The following is a 24440-nucleotide window of genomic DNA, read 5'->3' as shown; positions in this document are numbered from 1 at the left end:
AGTAGAGGTCTGCAGGGACGCATTTTTTCAGTTTTATGGTCTGAAAGGACTTTTATTTTGCCTTTAATTTGAAGGATATATTCATTGAGTATAGAATTCTAAGTTGGCAGTATTTTTTTACAGTACTTTTTTTTAAAGATTTATTTATTTGAAGGGGGGGGGGGCGGTGGGAAATGGCAAAGGGAAAGGGAGAGAGAAACACAAGCAGACTCCACACTGAGAATAGAGCCTGATGCTGGGCTCGATCTCATGTCCCTGAGATCATGATCTGAGTTGAAACCAATAGTTTGATGTGCCATCCAGGCCCCTCTGTTTTACAGTCTTTTTAAAATGTTGTATCACCTTTATAGTTCCTACAGATTCTATTGGGAAATTAGCTTTCAGTCTAATTACTGCTCTTTTGATGCTAATCTTTTTTTTTCTAGGTACTTTTAATATTTTCACTTTGTTTTTGGTTTTCAGCTATTTTACTATAATTTCCCTAAATATGTTTGCTTTGTACTTATTATGGGTGGTATTTAATGCTTCTAGAATTTGTAGCTTGAGGTGTTTCATCAAATTTGAAATATTCTGTCATTTCTTAAAATATTGCATTTACCCTATGTACTTTCTTCTCCCTCTCTGTAATCCCAACTATACATATCATACCTTAGACCTTTTTTATTGGGAACTACATAAGCCTAGCACTTTTCTATATAATCCATCTTTTTTGTTCTTTGTGCTTTGGTCAATATATTTTCTATTGACCTATCTTCCAGTTCACTAATTTACGTTTCAGACATGTACAACCTGCTTTTCTTACTTGTCTGACAAATCTTTAAATTATTTCACTTGTTGACTGGCAGGCAAGAGGTACTACATGAATATCTGCTGAGTACATAATACTTATTTCTCACAAAAGCAAATTAAACTTAACTGAGTCAATCTTGCTATCAGTAATTTTAAGAAGTGTAGGATTTGATTATAATCTAAATGAATAACCACATTCTCTTTAAAAGAAATGGAGCACTTTACAAGGGACATACAAAAAATCACCACAATCTAGGTCACATTTTGTATTTTTTAATATACTCCATGTCTCAAACTGGCTTATGTCAAAAGTATATAAAAAAGATACTTACTCTCTCTCCTTTTCAGTCAGCTTATCATTGATATTATCTTTGATTGTTGATCTAGATCCCTTATGAATTATAGGATATCTTAGGGGTACTTGTAGGAAAAAGGAAATCATGGAGACTAAATGTGCAGTGTAACCAAGGGCAACAGCAATGCTTCCATCATCTTTTGCTGTAAATTCAAAAGCAGAGAAAAAGAAAATAATTATTTACCTTATAAATGTAGCTATAAGAACATAATAAATCAATTTTAAGAGATTTTAGAATAACTGGTAAATAAAATATTAATCACATTTAAATTACATGAATTTTATACAAATCTAAATATATTAACAAGACTTGAGATTTCATCTACTATATTTAAAACTATTGCTCAATGATTACTGTTCTGAGGTTAACACTTCATTTATATATTTTAAGAAAGAGTTCTTAATATACTTAAATATCCATTACTTTCTTTCTCAGCACTTTTTTTCAAGGCAGAGTTAATATCTAGTCTATCATATGATGTGAAAATTAGTTACAGAGGTTTATCATAATGCACTATATGAGCATCATATATTTTATTCATTAACAACTTTATGAGCAATATAGTTGTACTATTGTACTATTGTACAAATTAAGTTTATGGTGAAGTGAAAAAGCACAATGCATCCTGATGGGGTACCTTTTCAATATCCATAAAGATAGTAGTGCATAAATAAGACTGTGAAATTTGAAATAGGATAGGGAGGAAAAATATTTTAAATAGTAAAATGTCAAAAACCACAGTTTATATATATTATTTATGCAATTTAGGTGGAAGTAACTGCTGGGGAAAAATGTATGTCCCCTACAGTCAAACATAAGCATCTATCTTTTAAGAAGTCACAGAGAATTATATTTTTAACTCACATCTAGATTTCTGCTACTACTACCTACCAAGTGATAATAATCATCAGGTACTTAGAACAGAGTAATACAACAAAACGTTTTAAACCTGCCCCAGGAGGAAGAGAAAAGTAAATGTTTGGTATATAGTATTACCAAAATACTTTTAAAAGTTCACATACAGACACACTGAAAGATTTTAACTCATAATCTAGACTATCTTTGGCTAGAGAAAAGCTGAAATGATTGAGAGATATCTTTGGCTTGAGTGTTTCCTGATTTCTAACGGTACCTTAACTTCAATCATTAGTAATGTTTTTTACATTTTTTATACTTATACTTAGTTATCTAAGTACTACCTTCTTGTTGTATGAATGCCCCTATAGTCATCTATCATCAGTTCATTTTCCACCACTGACAACCATGGTAGATTCTTGGTTTCTCTTTGACTATACTATAAAAATAGGTAACTTTCATTGTATACTTCTCTTTTGCCAGGAACTGACTACAGTACTTTATTTTTGACAGTCATTAATTCATCAACAATTACTAAACTGGGCACCTTTTTACATGCTATTTCACTTATTTCGTAGATGAAGAAACTAATGGTCAAAGAAGTTAAGCAATCTGCCTCAAGTAATATAGTAATACAATACAGATTGGCCGTCTCAATGCCTTTCTCCTTAAGCACTCTATCATACTGTCTCAGAAGTTTACTGTGGAGCACACAACAATTTCTTAAGCCAGGAACCTAGAATGTACCAAGCATATGACACACATGTACCACCTCAGTTTCTTCACACTTTTTTTGTAAGAGCAAAGAACACAGAGTTCCTGGTGGCTTGTACTACACTTGAATAAGAATGGGCTTCTCAACTAATGTTTGATGCTCTCTCAAACCAAACTGATTTTTAAAAAAGGGGGGAAAAAAAAGGAATAGTATTCATTTCAACTGACTACTCAATCATGCCCTAACTAGAATCCTAATTGTTCTTAGAGACCATGCCCCCTCGCCCCAGTCCCAGCCAAGTACCTTGAGGACTACAACACTTGACTTCTTTTGAAGTCTGTGTATCACACCACCTTAGAGACTAAAATTACATTATACTACACTGTATATTCATCACATTATAATTAAATCATCATATAATATTAGAGCTAGGAGAAACCTTAGAAGTCACAGAGTCTGATGCTATCAATTTAGAGATGAGAAAAATAAGATTCAGGTGGTGTAAGTAATTAGCTCAGAGCCATATAGGTAAAATCCATGAGAGATGGAGTAAAAGGTAGAATTGTATATACACCCTCACTGCCCAAATATCTATTCCTGGAGTCAGAGCTGGGACAGTGAGTTCCCTCAGAGGCCACTAAATCCTGCATCTCCTGCTTTCCGTAAAGGATAGGGCTTATCGAATTTGAAATATTCCTATCAGTATAAAGGACTTGGTCTTTAAGAATCTTCTTATGAAGGGAGAGGAGGAGAGGAAGACAATTTACAGTAATGAAGGATAATGCAACACTGTTTGGACTTTCCTATATGTGCTTTCCACTAAGCTTTTCCTTTCCTACGTGGCTAGACAGCAAAGAATTTGCAAACTTCTAGAAAGCAGTAGAAGGCTTCTTAATTAGCCTTCCAAACAGGTCAAACACAAATTATGAATGAATGCTTAAAAAAAAAAAAAACCTATCCAACGCTAAACATGCAAGCATCTACATTTTTCCATATTTCTAAAAGATTAATACTAAGGAATTGCAATTGCAAATTTTAGAAAAACAAAAACTAGTCTCCTAACAGCACCTTTCTTCAACGATCAAAACAATTTTGTTTAAATTTAAGATAAAAAGGCATCTCTAAGAGAAGCCGACACATGGAAATTAAAATTAAAGCAGAAACAGCAAAACCTGAAAACTGGATAATACTGGAAATCAACTTTGATTCTGGTTATTTGCACTCACCATTGTTTCCACCACAAGACTCCCTGCTCCACCTATTAAAAACCCTAGGTTGTTTCCCATTCCAGGCCACAGTGCTCAGGCACAGCCTCACTGTTAAACATCATGGTGTTGGATTTCCAATATTGAAGCTTTATATTAAAAAGCATTTTAAAAGGACCACGGGTGAGGCATTACAGGGCCCAAGGGTATTCCAATACCCTCAAAAGGAAAACCACCTCCTGGTAGGGAAGTCACTTTCATCACCCCAAGACCACTGAACCTCCAGTGGGAAAATGTGAGCTCATGTGGTTAATTATGGCTATTGCTGGCCACGAACCTCAGATGTCACTTTCTGTTGCCAATCACTTTAGCTAAGAAAACCAAAAGGTTTAAGGTTTCCAGCATTCCAAGATCTAAAAGACTTTTTACCTGCCAAAGCCAAAACCTGGCTCTCTGGGGTGTGCTTTTCCAGTAAGCATTAATGACGTCCCTAACACCTAATGCAGAGCAGAGGTTTGTGTTCCTTATGCTGCTCTGGGGGTTAGAAAGGTTACAGATGATATGTTTGTTGGTGAGAAGAAGTTGGGGCAGGGGTGTGGAAGGATTCAGGGAGGAACAGGAATAAACTATAAGACTCAGGTGTGTGAAAAAGATCCTAATTTAAACAATGTTTTCAGGGGCTTAAAAACAAAACAAAAATCTGCAATTTCCTCCTTATAATTACTCCTTGTTTTTTAAATGTAGATAGTTATTCAGAGAAGCAGGTTTTGTGTAATTTTTGTGATAATAAATATCATCAACCCACAATGGCCATAACAATATCACAAATTACTTTAAATGCCCCTTCGACTTCTATGTTGGACAAACTATTAATATTCAAATGCATCCAAGTATAATAAGTGATCTAAAGGCTCTTACCATCCTGCCTTCCCAATCACTGAGGCAGCTGATTTGTTAAGGAACCAAGCACCCACTGATCCAGACAGGACAAAATATTTAAGACTCTAATCACTGCCACAGCATCTATGGAATCATTCCATGTTCTCAATGAGACACTGTTTGACATATGGTCTCTCCTTTCCAAGAAATCATGCCTGCATAAAGGGATACAGACACAGAAGGAAATCTGGGTCTCATTACCACAAAAGGCTCTCGTGTTATGGATTACTTAAAAACACACACAAACAATTTTTTTTACGAGAAATGTCTCAGTCAATGGAACTCAAATGAATACCCTTCAGCAGACAACTTTCTCCCATCATGTCCAGGCCTCTTTGGCATACTCTACCAGTAACTTACCCATTTAAAAAAGCACAATAAAGGTTGGGTCACTATGGTAGAGTTTCCCAGACAGTGTCAACCCAAGCAATGGAAAGTCTGTCCCAGCAAAGTCTCGTGAATATCAGAGAATAACCAGTTTGGAGTTCCTTACTAGAGAAGAACCAAGAATGCAACTGTTACAGACCACTAAAAGTTGTCAGAAGTTTGGAAAAGGTTTATTCAAAACAAGGACAAAAACTGCATCATGACAGGAATAACATGGACCTTAAAATCAGGCTGACCAGAAATGACTTTAGCTCTGCCACTGGCTAGTATGAGTCTTTGGAAAAATTAATCTCTCTGAGCCTCAATTTTCTTGTCCTTAAGAAAATTTAGTAGGATTCTTTCTCTCACAGAAGGAATTAATTCTCACAGTTGTGAGAATTAAATAAACAAGAAACACCATGCATGATGTCCCATGTTACCATATTTCTCTACTCGCCCAATCTAAAATGTCCTTCTACCCTTCTTTCAACAGAGAAGTACTATTTCATCTTTTAAGATACCTCAGGCACCATCTTCTCTGTGAAGGTTTTCCTGCTCCCCTTCTGATGGCACTGGTTATTTCCACTTCTTTGAATGCTGTGTCCCTGGTATAAACTTCAAAGTGCCTGATACAGAGTATGAAATCAATAAATATGTCTTGATCGCTTTGATTACAAGTTTAATGGCCTCACCTAGACTGAAAGTTCACTGAGGTAGGATCAATGTCCTAACTCATCTCAATGTGCATACTCTCAGCACCTGGCCCAGCAAGTGATACATACAAGGCTCTTAGTGAATTGAGTATACCAAAGTAACTTGCAGAATGCTAACATATGATTTTAAAGTCTAACACTACCACATGTGCTTCTTAAAATTTCTGATTGCTAGACATCATAGGGAGTGAATAGGGCCTTAGAGTAAAACTATACATTTGTTTTATTTTACTTCCCATTTCATTTTTCACCAACTGAACTAAAGAGCTAAACTAATCTTTTAAAGGATAGGAAAAATATATTCAGCTTGGTGGACGTACTAAGAATAGAGAGCTAACAAAAGCTATGAAAAACTAGCAAACAAAACACTTCATATAAAACAAAAATAGAATCAAGAAACATCCCAGAGTGGAGTAAGATGACCATCACCAATACTGATACCCCTACGTCCCCTACCGCCTCCCTGCAGATCAATCTGTATTTAGGAAGCAGAGTGACTTTTAAAAACATAAATCAACTCATGTCATCTCCCTTCTTGAAGCCCTTCAGGGTCTTCGCCCCCTACTGAGAATAAAACATAAAGTCCTTACAGTAACTTCCCTGGCAGACCTCTCCTATGTCCTCTGATGTAACTCTTTCCCCTGTTCACTAGTCTCCAGTCATATAGCTCTGGTCTTTTCTGTCCTTCCTTCTTTCTCTCCTACTTTTTCCTTCCTTTACCTCCTTTCTCTTGCAATGAATTTCAATTACATTTATATAAATATATTCTATGAAAAGCTTTTTCAAATATGATCTCATGCAGTCATAACAATAAATTAGAGATGTAGATATTACCTCATTTTACAAGTGAAGAAATCAAGCTGAGAGATTACATGATTTGCCGAAATACAGGTCTTTTCTCCCATACTTCCCCATCCTGAAATTTTTTCAGATGTATCAAGCCTATTCCTCCATCATGAACTTTGTACTTGCCCACCCCCTCTTCTAGGAAAGCTCTTCTCCCAGATGGAGCAGAGTTGGACTCTTTCAGCCTTCAAATTTTCTATTAAATATTTTTCCAGAGAGGTCTCTGACTGCTTTATCTAAAGTAGGTTCCCCTATTGTCTATGAAAGCATGTTCCTTTATGAAATACTTGTTAAATACTTATTATTTACTGGGCGTTTCCCTCAATAGGATGTATGCTCCATGAAAGGACATACTTGTTTTTTCTATCATTATATTCTCAAAACCTAGTACAATGCCTGGCATGTCAGTGTGCTCAATTAATATTTTACCAGTGAATGAATGTTTTGTATCCCTGGAACCTGGCAAGGGCTCAAGGTACTCAATAGGTTTGTTGAATGACTGAACAAATGAGGGAAAGGATGTGCTAATGGCCTTCAGGACATCATAACTTTGCCTAAAATTAACACCAAAGCACATTTGTAGGACTTACAGAGATTGGAACATTTTACAATGGAAATCAAACAAATTCCAGCTAGATCATTACCTAAGCTTTGAGGTCTCGAGCAAGTCATTAAATAGCTCATTTACATGTTAGGAAATTAAACTACTTTCCTTGTAGGTTTCCTTTGTTTTTGTGAGGATTAAAGATATGGCAAATGTCGTGCTTTTACAGATCTAATCTTCACAACAATAATGTAGAACAGGTAAGGACATGAATCAATAGGTATATTATCAATTAGGAAATAAACTCAAAGCATGGATGGCTTGCTCCAAACTACATGGTTTCTAGAAAGGGAATCAGGACTTTAACATAGGCTTTCCCATTCCTGTTTTATCACTCATATTATGTTGCAATTACTTGTTGTAAGGGCTGTTATAAAGGCCGAAGGAGTTAATAAATTAGTCTTAAATGTTAAAGGATGATAAATAACAACATTTTCTTTATTGGGAAATGGAAAGAGGTCTGAAACAAAACTAGTAATGCCCTCTTTTTAAATAACTTCTTCCCAAATAGATAATACACCACCTTTGGGAATAATCTATAAAGCTATTTAATAGGCCTCAAAGCATTGTATAGGCTAAAAGAAAAGAACCCACTTTGCAAACAATACCAAAAAAATCTTTACCAATATGTCAAATAAATAAGTTTTTTTCTTTGGCCTACTGGTAAAGAGATTAGGCAAGTTTTAATCCTTTAAAATACAGCCATTAATAAGAATCACAGTCTATAATATCTTTAATGTAACTTTTCTTATTTGAAAGAGGACAGAAATGACAGTATAACAAAGGTTGAACCTGTGGTAGTGGTTTCATGTTACCAGAAATATGATTTTCTAAATAACAATAGAACAGATTAATGTTTCTTGTTCTTTTGCTTCCAACCACATCCAAATTCTTCATAAAAATCAAATTAAAAAGATAAGGAGATTATTGTATTCTTAAAATCCCTACTGTCTGATTTTCTTAAAGCTCACTTAAAAAACTATAAACTCAATATTTTTTTCCCACAATTAGAACTAAATAGTCTCTTATGTCTTCTATCAGAAAATCTGACTTTATGTACTTTCAGTTGGGAAGGGACAAAAAGTCCAAAAACTCTCTGGATAAAGTGTTAGGCAACCAACACTTCAAGGTATCTCTATTTTTCTTTGCAACATACCCATTTATTACCTACACCAAATCTTTAGATGTAAAAAGAAATAAAATACCTTGGAAGTCCTCAGAATTGGGCAACTTGACACCACATACAAAGTAATCCTTATGCTCATTCTGTAAATGTAACCAAAGAATGAAATTAATTCTTCTTCTGTATAAAACAAAAAAACCCTAGGTCAAATCTCAAAGAATTTGGTAGGTCAGTGTTAACTCAAAGATAATACTGTCCTACACTCAAAATATTATCATAATTGTTTAAGCTGGGTGATGAGTATATAATGATTCATTATACTACTATCTGTATATTCATATATAAATATTTAAAATATCATGTCCAGCAAAAAGCCATGTAAAATTTTTATTACAAAAATATCCCTTGACCAATTCATAGATATAAATGAAGATTTTAAGTGGAATTAACAAGATTCTGTGAGCAACCTAAAATTGTATTAGCTTTCCTCTCAGAAAATTAGTCATTTCAATCTCTTCATTTAGTGATTTGGCTCTCTTTAAAAAAAAAATAATTCTCATCAAGCTAATTTTATTCAAGTTTTACTTTTTACAATTACTCTAAGAAACTAGATTTAAAAACTTCACATCCTGACAGTTACCCCAGGAATTTATTAAGTAGTATAATAAATACAAATTAATTGGCAGTTATATTTTTAAAGCAGTACACATGCATCTACATGTATGTGTCAGAAATGATGGCAGTTGATAATTTTGCTGAGTAAAAAAGATCCTAAAGACACCAAAAATTATTTGGAATTCTTCCAGATGAAGTTGAGTGCATTCCACCATCAAATGGATATAAAAAAAAAATCAAATGGTGGACCCTAATACCCACTAAGTCTAAATCTACTTTTTAAATAGATGTTAGCTTCTGAATGAATCATGACAGAACATACAATTAAGACTAGAGCAATGAGTTTTTTCATTGAGAAGAAATTTCAAACAGAAACCATCTTTTAAGAAAAAAAATTTTTTCCCAGAAAATTTGAAACTTACCAAATCAATAGGGTAAATGTAGGAAAGCTCAGATAGTAATTGCCTGCAACGAATTGTCAACTGAGCGTTAGTCTTCAGAAAGAGCTCTCTGATGAGGAAAGATAAAAAGCATATTTGTTAAAAAAAAAGTTTTCATGCTTTCTAACATTTATTTCCACATAACTAATATAGAGGAAGATTAAATGGCCTGCAGTAGGTCACAAAAACTCAGAAGTAGAATAAAAAATAATAGCTAATATGAGTCTTGACTTATCTCCAAATATTATAAATCAAGATAAATATATACCGAGGCCTATTGTGTGTGTCTAGTACCACGCTAAGAGATGTAAAGGATACAAATAATCATTGAGCACCTACCACTATAGGCCAGGAGCTTTACAAAAAGCTTTATTTATTATAACTCTATTAGGTTGGTATCATTATACCCATTTTACAAACAAGGGTACAGAATTTAGAGAGGCTCGGTAAGCAGACTAAGGTCTCATTTAATCTGAGCCCAATTTGATTTCAGGAAATATCCCTATGTCATTATTTTAAAGAAATATTCTCTTTTTCACTCACAGCTACCTCAAAAAATAGCCTGCTGCCATATTAGGAAAATAAAAGAATAAAAACAATAAGTTGTGGCAAGAGATGATACAGCTCTTGTCTTGAACTAAAGAAATAAGACCACGAGGTAAAATAACTATAGGATAAGTTACCTGCTCAACTGTGTTAACTATTTAAGAAAAAGAAGAATTCAGAAAAACTGCAGGTCAAAGTGGAAGGTAAACTAGTAGTATAACACAAGAGTACTAAAGACTTAAAAGGGATCTAATCCTATTTCCTTGTGATCTGGACAAAGTAACTTCCCAGACCCCTGCCTTCCTATCTGCAAATTGAGAAGATGAGACAAGATGATCTCCATGGTTCTTGCTAGGGCTAACATTCTTGAATGCTCAAATGCTAAGGTTTCATGAAGAAAAATGTAGGATGAGAAGACTTTCCAGGAAAAGTGGGTAAACATGAGCAAAAGAACAGAGGCAGCATCAAATTAAGCATGTACTGGAAAAAAAAATAAAGATAAAAACTATTAGCATCTGTTAAATGAATATTGTAGAGGACTAAAGTTAGCTACAGTTGTATTGCACTGATTTATTGAGGGTTATTTGAAGTTAAGCAAAACAATCACTATGACTTCTCAAGAGGAGAAAAAATATGGTAAAACTAGTATTTTCAGAGGATAAGCCACATGGAGGATGAACTGGAAAGACAGAGAGACTAATGTTAGACAAGTTAGGAGCTGTGGCAGTAATCCTAATGGACTACCATGAAACAGTAGTAAATCTGAAGAAATGACTGAAGAAAATAAGCTACGCTACACGTAGAAGACGAAAGGATTCAAACATTAAGTCATGGTTCCGTGGCCTTAAGAATGAGAAGAACAATGTTCGAGTTTCTGATGCTGACCAGATACGAGGCTCTCGTAACTACTTCTAGTATGTGTGTGACACTGAGTAGGTGTTTCATAAATATTTGTTGAATAAATGAATGTGGCACTGATGTGTGTGGAATAAAGTAATACCAGCAACATTTATAGAATGCTACTTTTCCAAATCCTATCCTCAAAGCAAACCCAACACTCTTATCCATTATTCTCAGTGTTGCATTTACCTTTTCGCAGTACACTCCTTCCTCAATTCATTCAGGGATTCCTTCTGGAGTTGGAGCTTGAGGTGCTCAGCTGAAAATGCACTTCCTAGAGAGAGATGGAGGGAGACAATTCTAGACATAACACTGCAGCTAGGACTGCTCAATCACAATCAAAAAGGCAGAGCCTGTCCCCTGACCATGAGAGAAAAGAGTTCAGAGACAAAGTAAGCTAGACATAGAAGTATTCTGGAGGGTTAACTAGAAGAAGCCTCCCAACTTGTTCAATTTGTCACAAGTCCAGCCTCTAGCAGGAGTCAAAGAGTAAAGAGTCTCTGCTTCCAGATTTCTGGATTGCTGACCAAAACCTCTGGTGAGATTTCAAAATTCAGACAATTTCATTTTAAAAGACAGTGGCTATGGACTCTGGTATTAATGCTTATTCAGTAAAGGTTCATCAATTGTAATAAACAGACCTCTCTGGTGAGGGATGTTGGTAATGGGGGAGGCTATGAATGTGTGGGAGTTGGGGATAAATGGGAAATCTTAACAATGTCAGCACAATTATACTATGAACCTAAAATGAAGTTTATTTTTTTTAAGTGGTTAATTTCTTTCACCTACAAATGCTATGCAACATTTATGAAAGTATATAAAGTAAAACAGGAAAAATTACCTGCATTTTGACTACTATAATATAGTTCATAAAAAAGGGAGTTTTAACTACAATTACAGAGTGTAGGAAATGTATATTCTGATTTTTCCATATTATGTCACAAGCATTTTTACATGTTGACAGATAGTCTGAGTTATAATGTTTAATGGCTGTGTAAAATTCAACTCCATGGATGTGAATTATATGAATATTCCACATTTTAACTGATACCCCATACCCCAATCCTATTACAGAACATTTAATTTCCTTTAAGTGTTTGCTTTAGCACTACACAGAGATTCGTATTTGCGTTTAAATACTTAATTGTTGTATTTACATCGACTTTTGGAATGTACATTTCCATTTATGTCATCATAAAATCCTTTTACATCTTCCTATTCTAAGAGTATCTTCTGCTCTTGACAATCCAGTCCTGATAATACCAGAAATACTGAAGCACAGAAAAAGTCTTAGATCCAGACACACTAATCTCTGGATTAAATCCCTTTGTAAAAAGGGGTTTAATTTCGTAAACCGTGATTCAGTAGGATAAGGGGACTTCAATTATCCCCTGCAGGAAGGAACAAGAAGTACATTATTGACTGAAATACAGTTTAGACCTTAGTACTAAATTCACCAACTTAAGTAATTTTATCAACATATTTTTAAGTACCCTCTTTGCTCCCTAAATTGTACTTAAATGATCCATATTAACTTTGCCCCCCAAACAAACATAAGCAAGGAACACCACTTATCTTCTTTAGCCCCAATAAAATCCTTCCCCAGATCTTCACCCTCCATGATTTCAGATGACATTCAGTTGACAACCTCCACCATCCACCCCATGTATGTGTGTTGAACAATTAATTATCAAATAGCTGAAATTGCCCAGGTATCTATTAATGATTTCTATGTTATTTCTTTTAGTCAGTGACCATATTATATATAATTTTATTTTTTTATATTTGCTTTATGATAATAACTATGGCCTAACTGAATGTTCCATGTACACATGAAAAAAAAGTTTATTCTGCGGGTGCGGGCTGGTCCAGTTAGTAATGTTATTAAAGTCTTCTATCCTTACTGATTTTGTCTTCACTTGTTCTATGAATTACTGAGAGAGGAGTGTTGTGGCTACCAGCTATAAATGTAGATATGGCTTGGGAGGGGCAAGATGGCGGCAGAGCAGGGTCTCCAAGTCACCTGTCCCCAACAAATTACCTAGAAAACCTTCAAATCATCCTGAAAATCTACGAATTCGGCCTGAGATTTAAAGAGAGACCAGCTGGAACGCCACAGTGAGAAGAGTTCGCACTTCTATCAAGGTAGGAAGACGGGGAAAAAGAAATAAAGGAACAAAAGGCCTCCAAGGGGGAGGGGCCCGCGAGGAGCCGGGCTGAGGCCGGGGCGAGTGTCCCCAGGACAGGAGAGCCCCGGCCCGGAGGAGCAGGAGCTGCACCGACCTTCCCCGCGGAAAGGGGCTCCCCGGGAATTGGAGCAGGATCCCCAGAAAGGCGGGGATGCCCTCGGGCTCCTTGGGACAGTAACAGAGGAACTGCGCCCCGGGAGATGCGCCGAGCTCCCTAAGGGCTGCAGCGCTCGGCGGGACCCGGAGCAGCTCGGAGGGGCTCGTGGGCGGCTCCGTGGAGGGGGCTGCGGGGCTCCGAGAGCAGCTCAGCGGCGGCGGCTCGGGTGGAGGAAGAAGCTCCGCGCGGAGGGGGCGGCGCGGCTCCGGCAACAGCTCGGAGGGGCTCGGGCGGTGGCTCCGCGGAGGGGGCTGCGCGGCTCCGGGAGCAGCTTGGCGGCAGCGGCTCAGGCAGAGGAAGAAGCTCCGCGCGGAGGGGGCGGCGCGGGTCCGGGAGCAGCTTGGAAGGCGGCTCCGCGGAGGGGGCTGCGGGGCGGGAGCACGAATCCAACAGCACAGGCCCCAGAGCACAGGGCGCCTGGACACAGCCCAGGATCCGGCCTCCACCCCCCCGGGACAGGCAGAGGCCGGGAGGGCCCAGGACAGCAAGGACGCTCCTGCCTGGAACTGAGATCAGCGACCCCGCCCGGGAGCCCCCAGGCCCTGCAGACGGAGAGCCCCGGAGCTACTGCGGGGGCTGACTCCAGGGTCCCAGAGCTGCCCCCGCCACTGTGGCTTCCTCCCGGGGCCTCACGGGGTGAACAACCCCCACTGAGCCCTGCACCAGGCAGGGGCAGAGCAGCTCCCCCAAGTGCTAACACCTGAGAATCAGCACAGCAGGCCCCTCCCCCAGAAGACCAGCGACACGGACCAGGTCAAGGGGAAGTCAAGGGACTTAACGTATACAGAATCAGAAGATACTCCCCCGTGTTTTTTTGTTTTTGTTTTTTTTTTGTTTTGTGCTTTTTTTTCTTTCTTCCTTCTTGATTTCTGATTGCTTCCCCATCCCACCCCCCTTTTTTCTCCTTTCTTTTTCTTTCTCTTTTTCTTCTCTTTTTCCCTTTTTTCTTCTTTCTCTTTTTTCTTTTTCTCTTTTCTTTCCTTCTCTCTCTTTTTCTCCTTTTCCCAATACAACTTGTTTTTGGCCACTCTGCACTGAGCAAAATGACTAGAAGGAAAACCTCACCTCAAAAAAAAAAGAATCAGAAACAGCCCTCTCTCCCACAGAGTTACAAAATATGGATTACAATTCAATGTCAGAAAGCCAATTCAGAAGCACTATTATACAGCTACTGGTGGCTCTAGAAAAAACCATAAAGGACTCAAGAGATTTCATGACTGCAGAATTTAGATCCAATCAGGCAGAAATTAAAAATCAATTAAATGAGATGCAATCCAAGCTAGAAGTCCTAACGACGAGGGTTAACGAGGTGGAAAAACGAGTGAGTGACATAGAAGACAAGTTGATGGCAAAGAGGGAAACTGAGGAAAAAAGAGACAGGCAATTAAAAGACCATGAGGATAGATTAAGGGAAATAAATGACAGCCTGAGGAAGAAAAACCTACGTTTAATTGGGGTTCCCGAGGGCGCCAAAAGGGACAGAGGGCCAGAATATGTATTTGAACAAATCCTAGCTGAAAACGTTCCTAATCTGGGAAGGGAAACAGGCATTCAGATCCAGGAAATAGAGAGATCCCCCCCTAAAATCAACAAAAACCGTTCAACACCTCGACATTTAATAGTGAAGCTTGCAAATTCCAAAGATAAGGAGAAGATCCTTAAAGCAGCAAGAGAAAAAAAAGTCCCTGACTTTTATGGGGAGGAATATTAGGCTAACAGCAGACCTCTCCACAGAGACCTGGCAGGCCAGAAAGGGCTGGCAGGATATATTCAGGGTCCTAAATGAGAAGAACATGCAACCAAGAATACTTTATCCAGCAAGACTCTCATTCAAAATGGAAGGAGAGATAAAGAGCTTCCAAGACAGGCAGGAACTGAAAGAATATGTGACTTCCAAACCAGCTCTGCAAGAAATTTTAAGGGGGACTCTTAAAATTCCCCTTTAAGAAGAAGTTCAGTGGAACAATCCACAAAAACAAGGACTGAATAGATATCATGATGACACTAAACTCATATCTGTCAATAGTAACTCTGAACGTGAACGGGCTTAATGACCCCATCAAAAGGCGCAGGGTTTCAGACTGGATAAAAAAGCAGGACCCATCTATTTGCTGTCTACAAGAGACTCATTTCAGACAGAAGGACACCTACAACCTGAAAATAAAAGGTTGGAGAACCATTTACCATTCCAATGGTCCTCAAAAGAAAGCAGGGGTAGCCATCCTTATATCACATAAACTAAAATTTACCCCGAAGACTATAGTGAGAGATGAAGAGGGACACTATATCATACTCAAAGGATCTATCCAACAAGAGGACTTAACAATCCTCAATATATATGCCCCGAATGTGGGAGCTGCCAAATATTTAAACCAATTAATAACCAAACTGAAGAAATACTTAGATAATAATACACTTATACTTGGTGACTTCAATCTAGCTCTTTCAACCCTCGATAGGTCTTCTAAGCACAACATCTCCAAAGAAACGAGAGCTTTAAATGATACACTGGACCAGATGGATTTCACAGATATCTACAGAACTTTACATTCAAACTCAACTGAATACACATTCTTCTCAAGTGCACATGGAACTTTCTCCAGAATAGACCACATACTGGGTCACAAATCGGGTCTGAACTGATACCAAAAGATCGGGATAATCCCCTGTATATTCTCAGACCATAATGCCTTGAAATTAGAACTAAATCACAACAAGAAGTTTGGAAGAACCTCAAACACGTAGAGGTTAAGGACCATCCTGCTAAAAGATGAAAGGGTCAACCAGGAAATTAAAGAAGAATTAAAAAGATTCATGGAGGGATCCCGGGGTGGCGCAGCGGTTTGGCGCCTGCCTTTGGCCCAGCGCGCGATCCTGGAGACCCAGGATCAAGTCCCACATCGGGCTCCCAGTGCACGGAGCCTGCTTCTCCCTCTGCCTGTGTCTCTGCCTCTCTCTCTCTCTCTCTCTCTCTCTCTCTCTCTCTGTGACTATCATAAATAAAAATTAAAAAAAATTTTTAAAAAAAGATTCATGGAAACTAATGAGAATGAAGATACAACCGTTCAAAATCTTTGGGATGCAGCAAAAGCAGTCCTCAGGGGGAAATACATCGCAATACAAGCATCCATTCAAAAACTGGAAAGAACTCAAATACAAAAGCTCACCTTACACATAAAGGAGCTAGAGAAAAAACAGCAGATGGACCCTATGCCCAGGAGAAGAAGAGAGTTAATTAAAGTTCGAGCAGAACTCAATGAAATCGAGACCAAAAGAACCGTGGAACAGATCAACAGAACCAGGAGTTGGTTCTTCGAAAGAATTAATGAGCCAACCTTATTAAAAAGAAGAGAGAGAAGACTCAAATTAATAAAATCATGAATGAGAAAGGAGAGATCACTACCAACACCAAGGAAATACAAACGATTTTAAAAACATATTATGAACAGCTCTACGCCAATAAATTAGGCAATCTAGAAGAAATGGACACATTCCTGGAAAGCCACAAACTACCAAAACTGGAGCAGGAAGAAATAGAAAACCTGAACAGGCCAATAACCAGGGAGGAAATTGAAGCAGTCATCAAAAACCTCCCAAGACACAAAAGTCCAGGGCCAGATGGCTTCCCAGGGGAATTCTATCAAACGTTTAAAGAAGAAATCATACCTATTATACTAAAGCTGTTTGGAAACATAGAAAGAGATGGAGTACTTCCAAATTCGTTCTATGAGACCAGCATCACCTTAATTCTGAAACCAGACAAAGACCCCACCAAAAAGGAGAATTACAGACCAATATCCCTGATGAACATGGATGCAAAAATTCTCAACAAGATACTAGCCAATAGGATCCAACAACACATTAAGAAAATTATTCACCATGACCAAGTAGGATTTATCCCCGGGACACAAGGCTGGTTCAACACTCGTAAAACAATCAATGTGATTCATCGTTATCAGCAAGAGAAAAACCAAGAACCATATGATCCTCTCAATAGATGCAGAGAAAGTATTTGACAAAATACAGCATCCATTCCTGATCAAAACACTTCAGAGTGTTGGGATAGAGGGAACTTTCCTCGACATCTTAAAAGCCATTTACGAAAAGCCCACAGCAAATATCATTCTCAATGGGGAAACACTGGGAGCCTTTCCCCTAAGATCAGGAACAAGACAGGGATGTCCACTCTCACCACTGCTATTCAACATAGTACTGGAAGTCCTTGCCTCAGCAATCAGACAACAAAAAGACATTAAAGGCATTCAAATTGGCAAAGAAGAAGTCAAACTCTCCCTCTTCGCCGATGACATGATACTCTACATAGAAAACCCAAAAGGCTCCACCCCAAGATTGCTAGAACTCATACAGCAATTTGGTAGCGTGGCAGGATACAAAATCAATGCCCAGAAATCAATGGCATTTCTATACACTAACAATGAGACTGAAGAAAGAGAAATTAAGGAGTCAATCCCATTTACAATTGCACCCAAAAGCATAAGATATCTAGGAATAAACCTAACAAAGAGGTAAAGGATCTATACCCTAAAAACTATAGAACACTTCTGAAAGAAATCAAGGAAGACACGAAGAGATGGAAAAATATTCCATGCTCATGGATTGGCAGAATTAATATTGTAAAACTGTCAATGTTACCCAGGGCAATTTACACGTTTAATGCAATCCCTATCAAAATACCATGGACTTTCTTCAGAGAGTTAGTACAAATTAAGATTTGTGTGGAATCAGAAAAGACCCCGAATAGCCAGGGGAATTTAAAAAAAAAAAAAAACCATGTCTGGGGGCATAACAATGCCAGATTTCAGGTTGTACAAAGCTGTGGTCATCAAGACAGTGTGGTACTGGCACAAAAACAGACACATAGATCAATGCAACAGAATAGAGAACCCAGAAGTGGACCCTGAACTTTATGGTCAACTAATATTCGATAAAGGAGGAAAGACTATCCATTGGAAGAAAGACAGTCTCTTCAATAAATGGTGTTGGGAAAATTGGACATCCACATGCAGAAGAATGTAACTAGACCACTCTCTTGCACCATACACAAAGATAAACTCAAAATGGATGAGAGATCTAAATGTGAGACAAGATTCCATCAAAATCCTAGAGGAGAACACAGGCAACACCCTTTTTGAACTTGGCCACAGTAACTTCTTGCAACATACATCCACGAAGGCAAAAGAAACAAAAGCAAAAATGAACTATTGGGACTTCATCAAGATAAGAAGCTTTTGCACAGCAAAAGATAGTCAACAAAACTAAAAGACAACCTACAGAATGGGAGAAGATATTTGCAAATGACATATCAGATAAAGGGCTAGTTTCCAAAATCTATAAAGAACTTATTAAACTCAACACCAAAGAAACAAACAATCCAATCATGAAATGGGCAAAAGACATGAACAGAAATCTCACAGAGGAAGACATAGACATGGCCAACATGCACATGAGAAAATGCTCTGCATCGCTTGCCATCAGGGAAATACAAATCAAAATCACAATGAGATACCACCTCACACCAGTGAGAATGGGGAAAATTAACAAGGCAGGAAACAACAAATGTTGGAGAGGATGCGGAGAAAAGGGAACCCTCTTACACTGTTGGTGGGAATGTGAACTGGTGCAGCCACTCTGGAAAACTGTGTGGAGGTTCCTCAAAGAGTTAAAAATAGATCTGCCCTACGACCCAGCAATTGCACTGTTGGGGATTTACCCCAAAGATTCAGATGCAATGAAATGCCGGGACACCTGCACCCCGATGTTTCTAGCAGCAATGTCCACAATAGCCAAACTGTGGAAGGAGCCTCGGTGTCCATCGAAAGATGAATGGATAAAGAAGATGTGGTCTATGTATACAATGGAATATTACTCAGCCATTAGAAACGACAAATACCCACCATTTGCTTCAACGTGGATGGAACTGGAGGGTATTATGCTGAGTGAAGTAAGTCAGAGAAGGACAAACAGTGTATGTCCTCATTCATTTGGGGAATATAAATAATAGTGAAAGGGAATATAAAGGAAGGGAGAAGATATGTGTGGGAAATATCAGGAAGGGAGACAGAACATAAAGACTCCTAACTCTGGGAAATGAACTAGGGGTGGTGGAAGGGGAGGAGGGTGGGGGGTGGGGGTGAATGGGTGACGGGCACTGAGGGGGACACTTGACAGGATGAGCACTAGGTGTTATTCTGTATGTTGGTAAATTGAACACCAATAAAAATTAATTTATTAAAAAAAACCAAGCCTACTTCAAATATTATTATGCTTCTTCATGCAGAGTATAAAAACTGAAAATACTACACTGTCAATTCTTTCCTTCCCCACTTTTCACATTCTTCACACATGTTATGTATGTTATAAATCCCCAAACACTGCTATTTTTGTACTAGAAAGTAGTCTTTTATAATAATTAACAATAAGAAAAAAGGTCTTATAATATCTTTAACCATTTGTGGTTATCTTATTTTTTGTTTGTAGAGCCAAGTTTCTATCTGGTATCATTTTCCTTCTGCTGAAGAATTTTTTACTATCTTTTTTTTTTTTAAAGATTTATTTATTTATTTGAGAGAGAGAGAGACTGATAGAAGAGAATTAGAGCGGGATGGACAGAAGGGGAAGGAGAGATAATCTCATGCAAACTCCTCACTGAGCATGGAGCCCAGCAAGGGGTTCAATCTCATGACTCTGAGATTACAACCTGAGCCGAAACCAAGTCAGAAGCTTAACTGACTGTGCCACCCAGGTGCCCCAAGAAGTCCTTTTAAGGTTTCTTAAAATATAGGACTGCGGGTAATAAATTATCTTAGTTTTGTCCAAAAGAGTCTCTTTGTACTTCAGTTTGAGTAATTTGTATTGATCTATATTCAAGTTCACTTATTCTTTTCTTAGTTGTGTCACATCTCCTGAAGGGTCTTCAAAGGCATTCTTCATCTCTGTTACCCTGTTCTTTATTTATAGCACATCCATTACACTGTTGCTTATAGTTTCCATTTTGCAGCTGAAATTTAAAATCTATTCATCCTTGCTATCCACCTTACCACAAAAGCCTGAAGCACATTAATCAGTCATTTTAAACTCTCTGATAGTCCCAATGTCTGAGTCATTGCTGAGTTTTTTCCTTCTTTTGAGTTAATTTCTTCCTTGATAACAGTTTGGTGCCAGTGGTGGGAGGAGGGATAATGATGTTTTTCGTTTCATTTTTGCTCTTCCTTGTCTCAAAAATTTTGATTGAGTACTCAACATCATGTGCAATGGAGAACACAGGACAACAGAGAAAGAAAAGAGCATTTCTCTTCTGTTAATTTGGGAGTTGAGTCAATACAATCAGGAACTGGGCTGGGTTTGGGTTTTGTTGCTGCTATTGTGTTGTAACCTTCAGTGTAACACATTCTTCAAATTTTCTCTAACTTTTTTTTTGAGGTAGTGATGGTGGTGGAGATGATTTGCTGGAGGCTTTTTCTCAGTGAACCTGTTCCACCCCCAGATTTAGGAATTCCCTGTGAACCTGCACCTAAAGAGTGACACACTATGTTCTTGCCCCTCCTCAAGTGATACAGTATACGGTGGCTTATTATTCCATGCTTTCTAGCCTGGCTGGGGAGGAGAATAGAGTTTTATCTTTTTTCTCGTTTGACTTAAACAGAACCTACATCCTTAGGTATCAGGATAGGGCTTTCTCAGTGATACTGTCCCTCCCCTAGGGATAAGAGGTTTCTAATAATCCAGGTCCAATACTGTTCCTGCCCTACCTCAAGGGTAATGTTTTCTTCTTTCTTTCTCCAATCCTTCACCTGTGCCCTGAGGACTGCAAGGCTTATGGCCTCTCCTCCAGAGGCTTCATGCTTTTGTTCTTAGAGAAGAGTTATGCTTTCTAGCAAGATCATCCACTCCCCTCCCTCCAAACCTATACCACACCAAGGGAGGCTTTCTACATTTTCTATGCTATCTCCACTTTCTTACGAATATCCAGTGTAGGTTCACACAAAATAAACAGCAAGCAGGTATGAACTGCCCTATAGTTGCTATATAGTCTTAGAGCAGCTAACTTAGTGGTTAGCAATTTGTTAAAAATTATGACTGAATTATTCTGCCTTCTTAGACAGTGGTCCAACTTCCTTCCATGCTCTGCCACTGGTGAGTCAGTCCTCACATCTTGTCTCTTCTAGGATATGACCATCTTTTTTTTTTTATATATCAGGCTACTTGGTTGTCCTTTAATTTTAGTTTTTAGATTCAAGAAAAGTTATTAAGATTTTGTACATCATCCAGCTTTCTCTTATTGTCAGGGTAGAAATGAATTTCCTTCCACCTTTTTAGGCAGGGGCAAGAAGTCAAATTTGAGGATATTAACTTGATTTTTTTTTAAAGTTTTTCTCTGTTCTTTGTATTTTTTGCTCCTTTTGGGTCCACTATTCTGTTTTTCAACCTGGCCTAGTTTTATACTGTTTTCCTCAAATATCTGATGACCCTTGGTTTTCCTTTCAAATCCATGAATAAGTATAGGCAACTAGTATAGGTTTCCTTTGAAGCTATAAAGACTTACTTACATGAAAGGCATTATTCCTGAATGGGAGCTCAGTATAAGTGGGTAGGTCCTATTGACAGTTAAGCTTTCCTTCAGAGTATATATGCCATTCTGGAAGAAGGTAGTACCTTTATGTTTAAACTACCACAACTGTCAAGTAGGCATTTCACTTCTAAGTAGAGCTGCCTTTGATGTTTTCCCTTTAGGTCAATTGTAAAAGTCCACAGTCAGGCTCTGTTCCACCTTTCTATGCCAAACCCTCATCCAACGGGACCTAACCAGGTCAAGAATCCATTATGTTTAGAAAGCAGTTGGAGCAAGTATTATAGGAAGTTACTCCAAATTCATCGAGAAAAAAAAAAAAATGAGCCAGTAGGCCCAGGTACCCTAACTATTGTTCCATGATTCCTGATTTCTATACTTGGAAATTCTAAGTTGAGGGCTCTGAGTGTTATACTAGAAACCTTTCTTCTCTCTCTCTCTCTTTTTTAAAGATTTTATTTATTTATTCATGAGAGACACAGGGAGAGGCAGAAACATAGGCAGAGGGAGAAGCAGGCTCTCCGTGAGGAGCCTGATGCAGGACTCGATCCCAGGACCCCGTGATCATGACCTGAGCCAAAGGCAGACGCTCAACCACCGAGCCACCCAGGTGCCCCTACCAGAAACCTCTATTTGTGTTCCATGCTGCAGTTTTTCTCTACTCTAGTCTATTCATCAAAACAATCCTATTTTGTATCTTTGAGAACTGTGTCAAAATCTTTGCTATTCCAATGGTACCCTCTTTTATTTTCATCATCACCACTGATTTATTCTTTATGCATATATCTTTATTACCTTATCAGTGAACCCTTCAGAGGGAGGGAAAGCAAATGCATCTGTTTGGTGTGCCATATTCCAAAATTGCTTTCTGAAATGTTTGACTCTGTCCATGTACACACTAACATTCCACCCTGTTAAGAAGAGGCCCCTCCCTGTTCAGCAAGAACTCAAGTCAGACACTTTAATTTTAATAACCAAATGTCAATGCCGTCTCCTGAAAATCTAACAGCTAAAGAATATGAATCTTGCTTCCATCAACAAAACAAAACACAGACTCTTTGGGCTCTCTCTCACCAGAGAGTTTGGGCTCAGCCTGGACAATGGCCAGTTCCTGTCAAAATTACAGTTAAAACCAATAAACTGTCATTCTTTTGGGTTTCTATATCAAGTCAGATGACCAAAATGCAATATACTTGAACTATTTTAGTTTCCTTCCCTGCAGAATTGCCTTTTCTATACTATGATTTATGATGCTGCCCTTCTCAAGGGTTAATAGATATTTCTTGCTGTAACTTTTGCAAAATTGCAATTGACTATATTTCATTACGATATTTAATACATCGCACACAAGAAACTGCCTGCTAAATTCCTCACAGAATTCAGTGCCAATAAATTTTTTTTCTCCCTAAAGAACTGATACACTTCCTTATAATGTGCAATGGGAAGCACTGGATTCCTTTCCTTATTCTACACAAGAGGCAGATCCTATGAGAGGCAGTGTACTACATTGGAAAGCCCATTTACTTAGGAATCAGAAAGATCTGGGCTAAAATCCTACTTATGCTACTTTCAGGACTCTAGGTCTCAAGTTTTCTGAGTTTCATTTTCCTCATCTGTAAAATAGGGATAATTTCACTTTTGTTCAACATTTTCATTCTCTCAGCCTGCCCCCATGAAGCTCTAAGTGGGTAGAGAAAATTATACAACCAGTCTGATGGATTCTACTTTAAAAATATAAGCACAGAGCACAAACAGGCACATTGTCTGGCAATCCTATTCTAATTCCCTTACTAGTTTGCTTTCCCACTCTTGGAGCGGACTACTCCACACATTTCCCTCAATCCTTAAACCTCCTCTAAATCAAATATAATTGTTTCACCTTGTACCATCCTGAAACAATCAGATTCCTTCACAGTCCTACCCACTAGCTACTATGTCAACCTGCCCCTGTGCTATTTTCTTAGCCTTTCCCTCCTGTTCAGTAGATAGGGCAAATAGCTTCGTTTATATAAACTCTTCCTTTCATTCCAACCCACGTGTCACTGCTCTCTTCCTAACAAATTATGTTCCAAGTACAGTGGCCTCTTCCATTCTACAGTTCAAACCCTTTCTAAGTCCAAGCTTTTCACTTGGTATATTCCTTGTTTTTCCAGCAATTTTTACCTTCAAAGCTGAGCTCCTCTGGCAAACTTTTTCTCGGCAATCTCTGTAGAAATGGTCTCCCACAGTTACCATCTAACACCACAGCTTGTTTCTAGGACTTGTCACCACCCAATATTTACTTTATTTGATTTCTTATTTACTGCCTTACCCACTAGGTAAGTATTCAAAATTGGAAGTCTTCGTTACTTCTTTCTTTTTTTCTCTTTACCCCAATATCAACCTGTCCTTTAGTATCTGTCTTTAATAATCTGGCCAGTTGTCAAAACCAGAAATTGGAAGACATTCTAAATCCTTCTCTCCCTCTCTCCTCCAATCCACCAAGCCATTAATAG

At 38.2% G+C, this 24440-nt stretch overlaps 1 protein-coding gene across 3 annotated transcripts in view; it reads right to left on the bottom strand.

Moving 5' to 3' along the window:
- UVRAG (UV radiation resistance associated) overlaps window positions 1-24440 on the bottom strand; it is a 318383-nt gene that overhangs the window by 123709 nt on the left and 170234 nt on the right. For all 3 annotated transcript variants that reach the window (XR_011995135.1, XM_026010452.2, XM_072725950.1), the window contains 4 exons: window positions 11202-11286; window positions 9549-9636; window positions 8594-8654; window positions 1122-1287 (listed from right to left, as the gene is read on the bottom strand). Coding sequence is in view for 2 of the 3 variants with exons in the window: in XM_026010452.2 (XP_025866237.2) it covers window positions 1122-1287; window positions 8594-8654; window positions 9549-9636; window positions 11202-11286 (400 nt within the window). In the remaining variant the exon portion in view is untranslated. The remainder of the gene's footprint in view (window positions 1-1121; window positions 1288-8593; window positions 8655-9548; window positions 9637-11201; window positions 11287-24440) is intronic.

This window comes from Vulpes vulpes, chromosome 11 (assembly GCF_048418805.1).
Source record: "Vulpes vulpes isolate BD-2025 chromosome 11, VulVul3, whole genome shotgun sequence".
Lineage (NCBI taxonomy): Eukaryota > Metazoa > Chordata > Mammalia > Carnivora > Canidae > Vulpes > Vulpes vulpes.
Note: the sequence above shows the minus strand (reverse complement) of the source record. Positions and strands in the feature narration are given on the sequence as shown.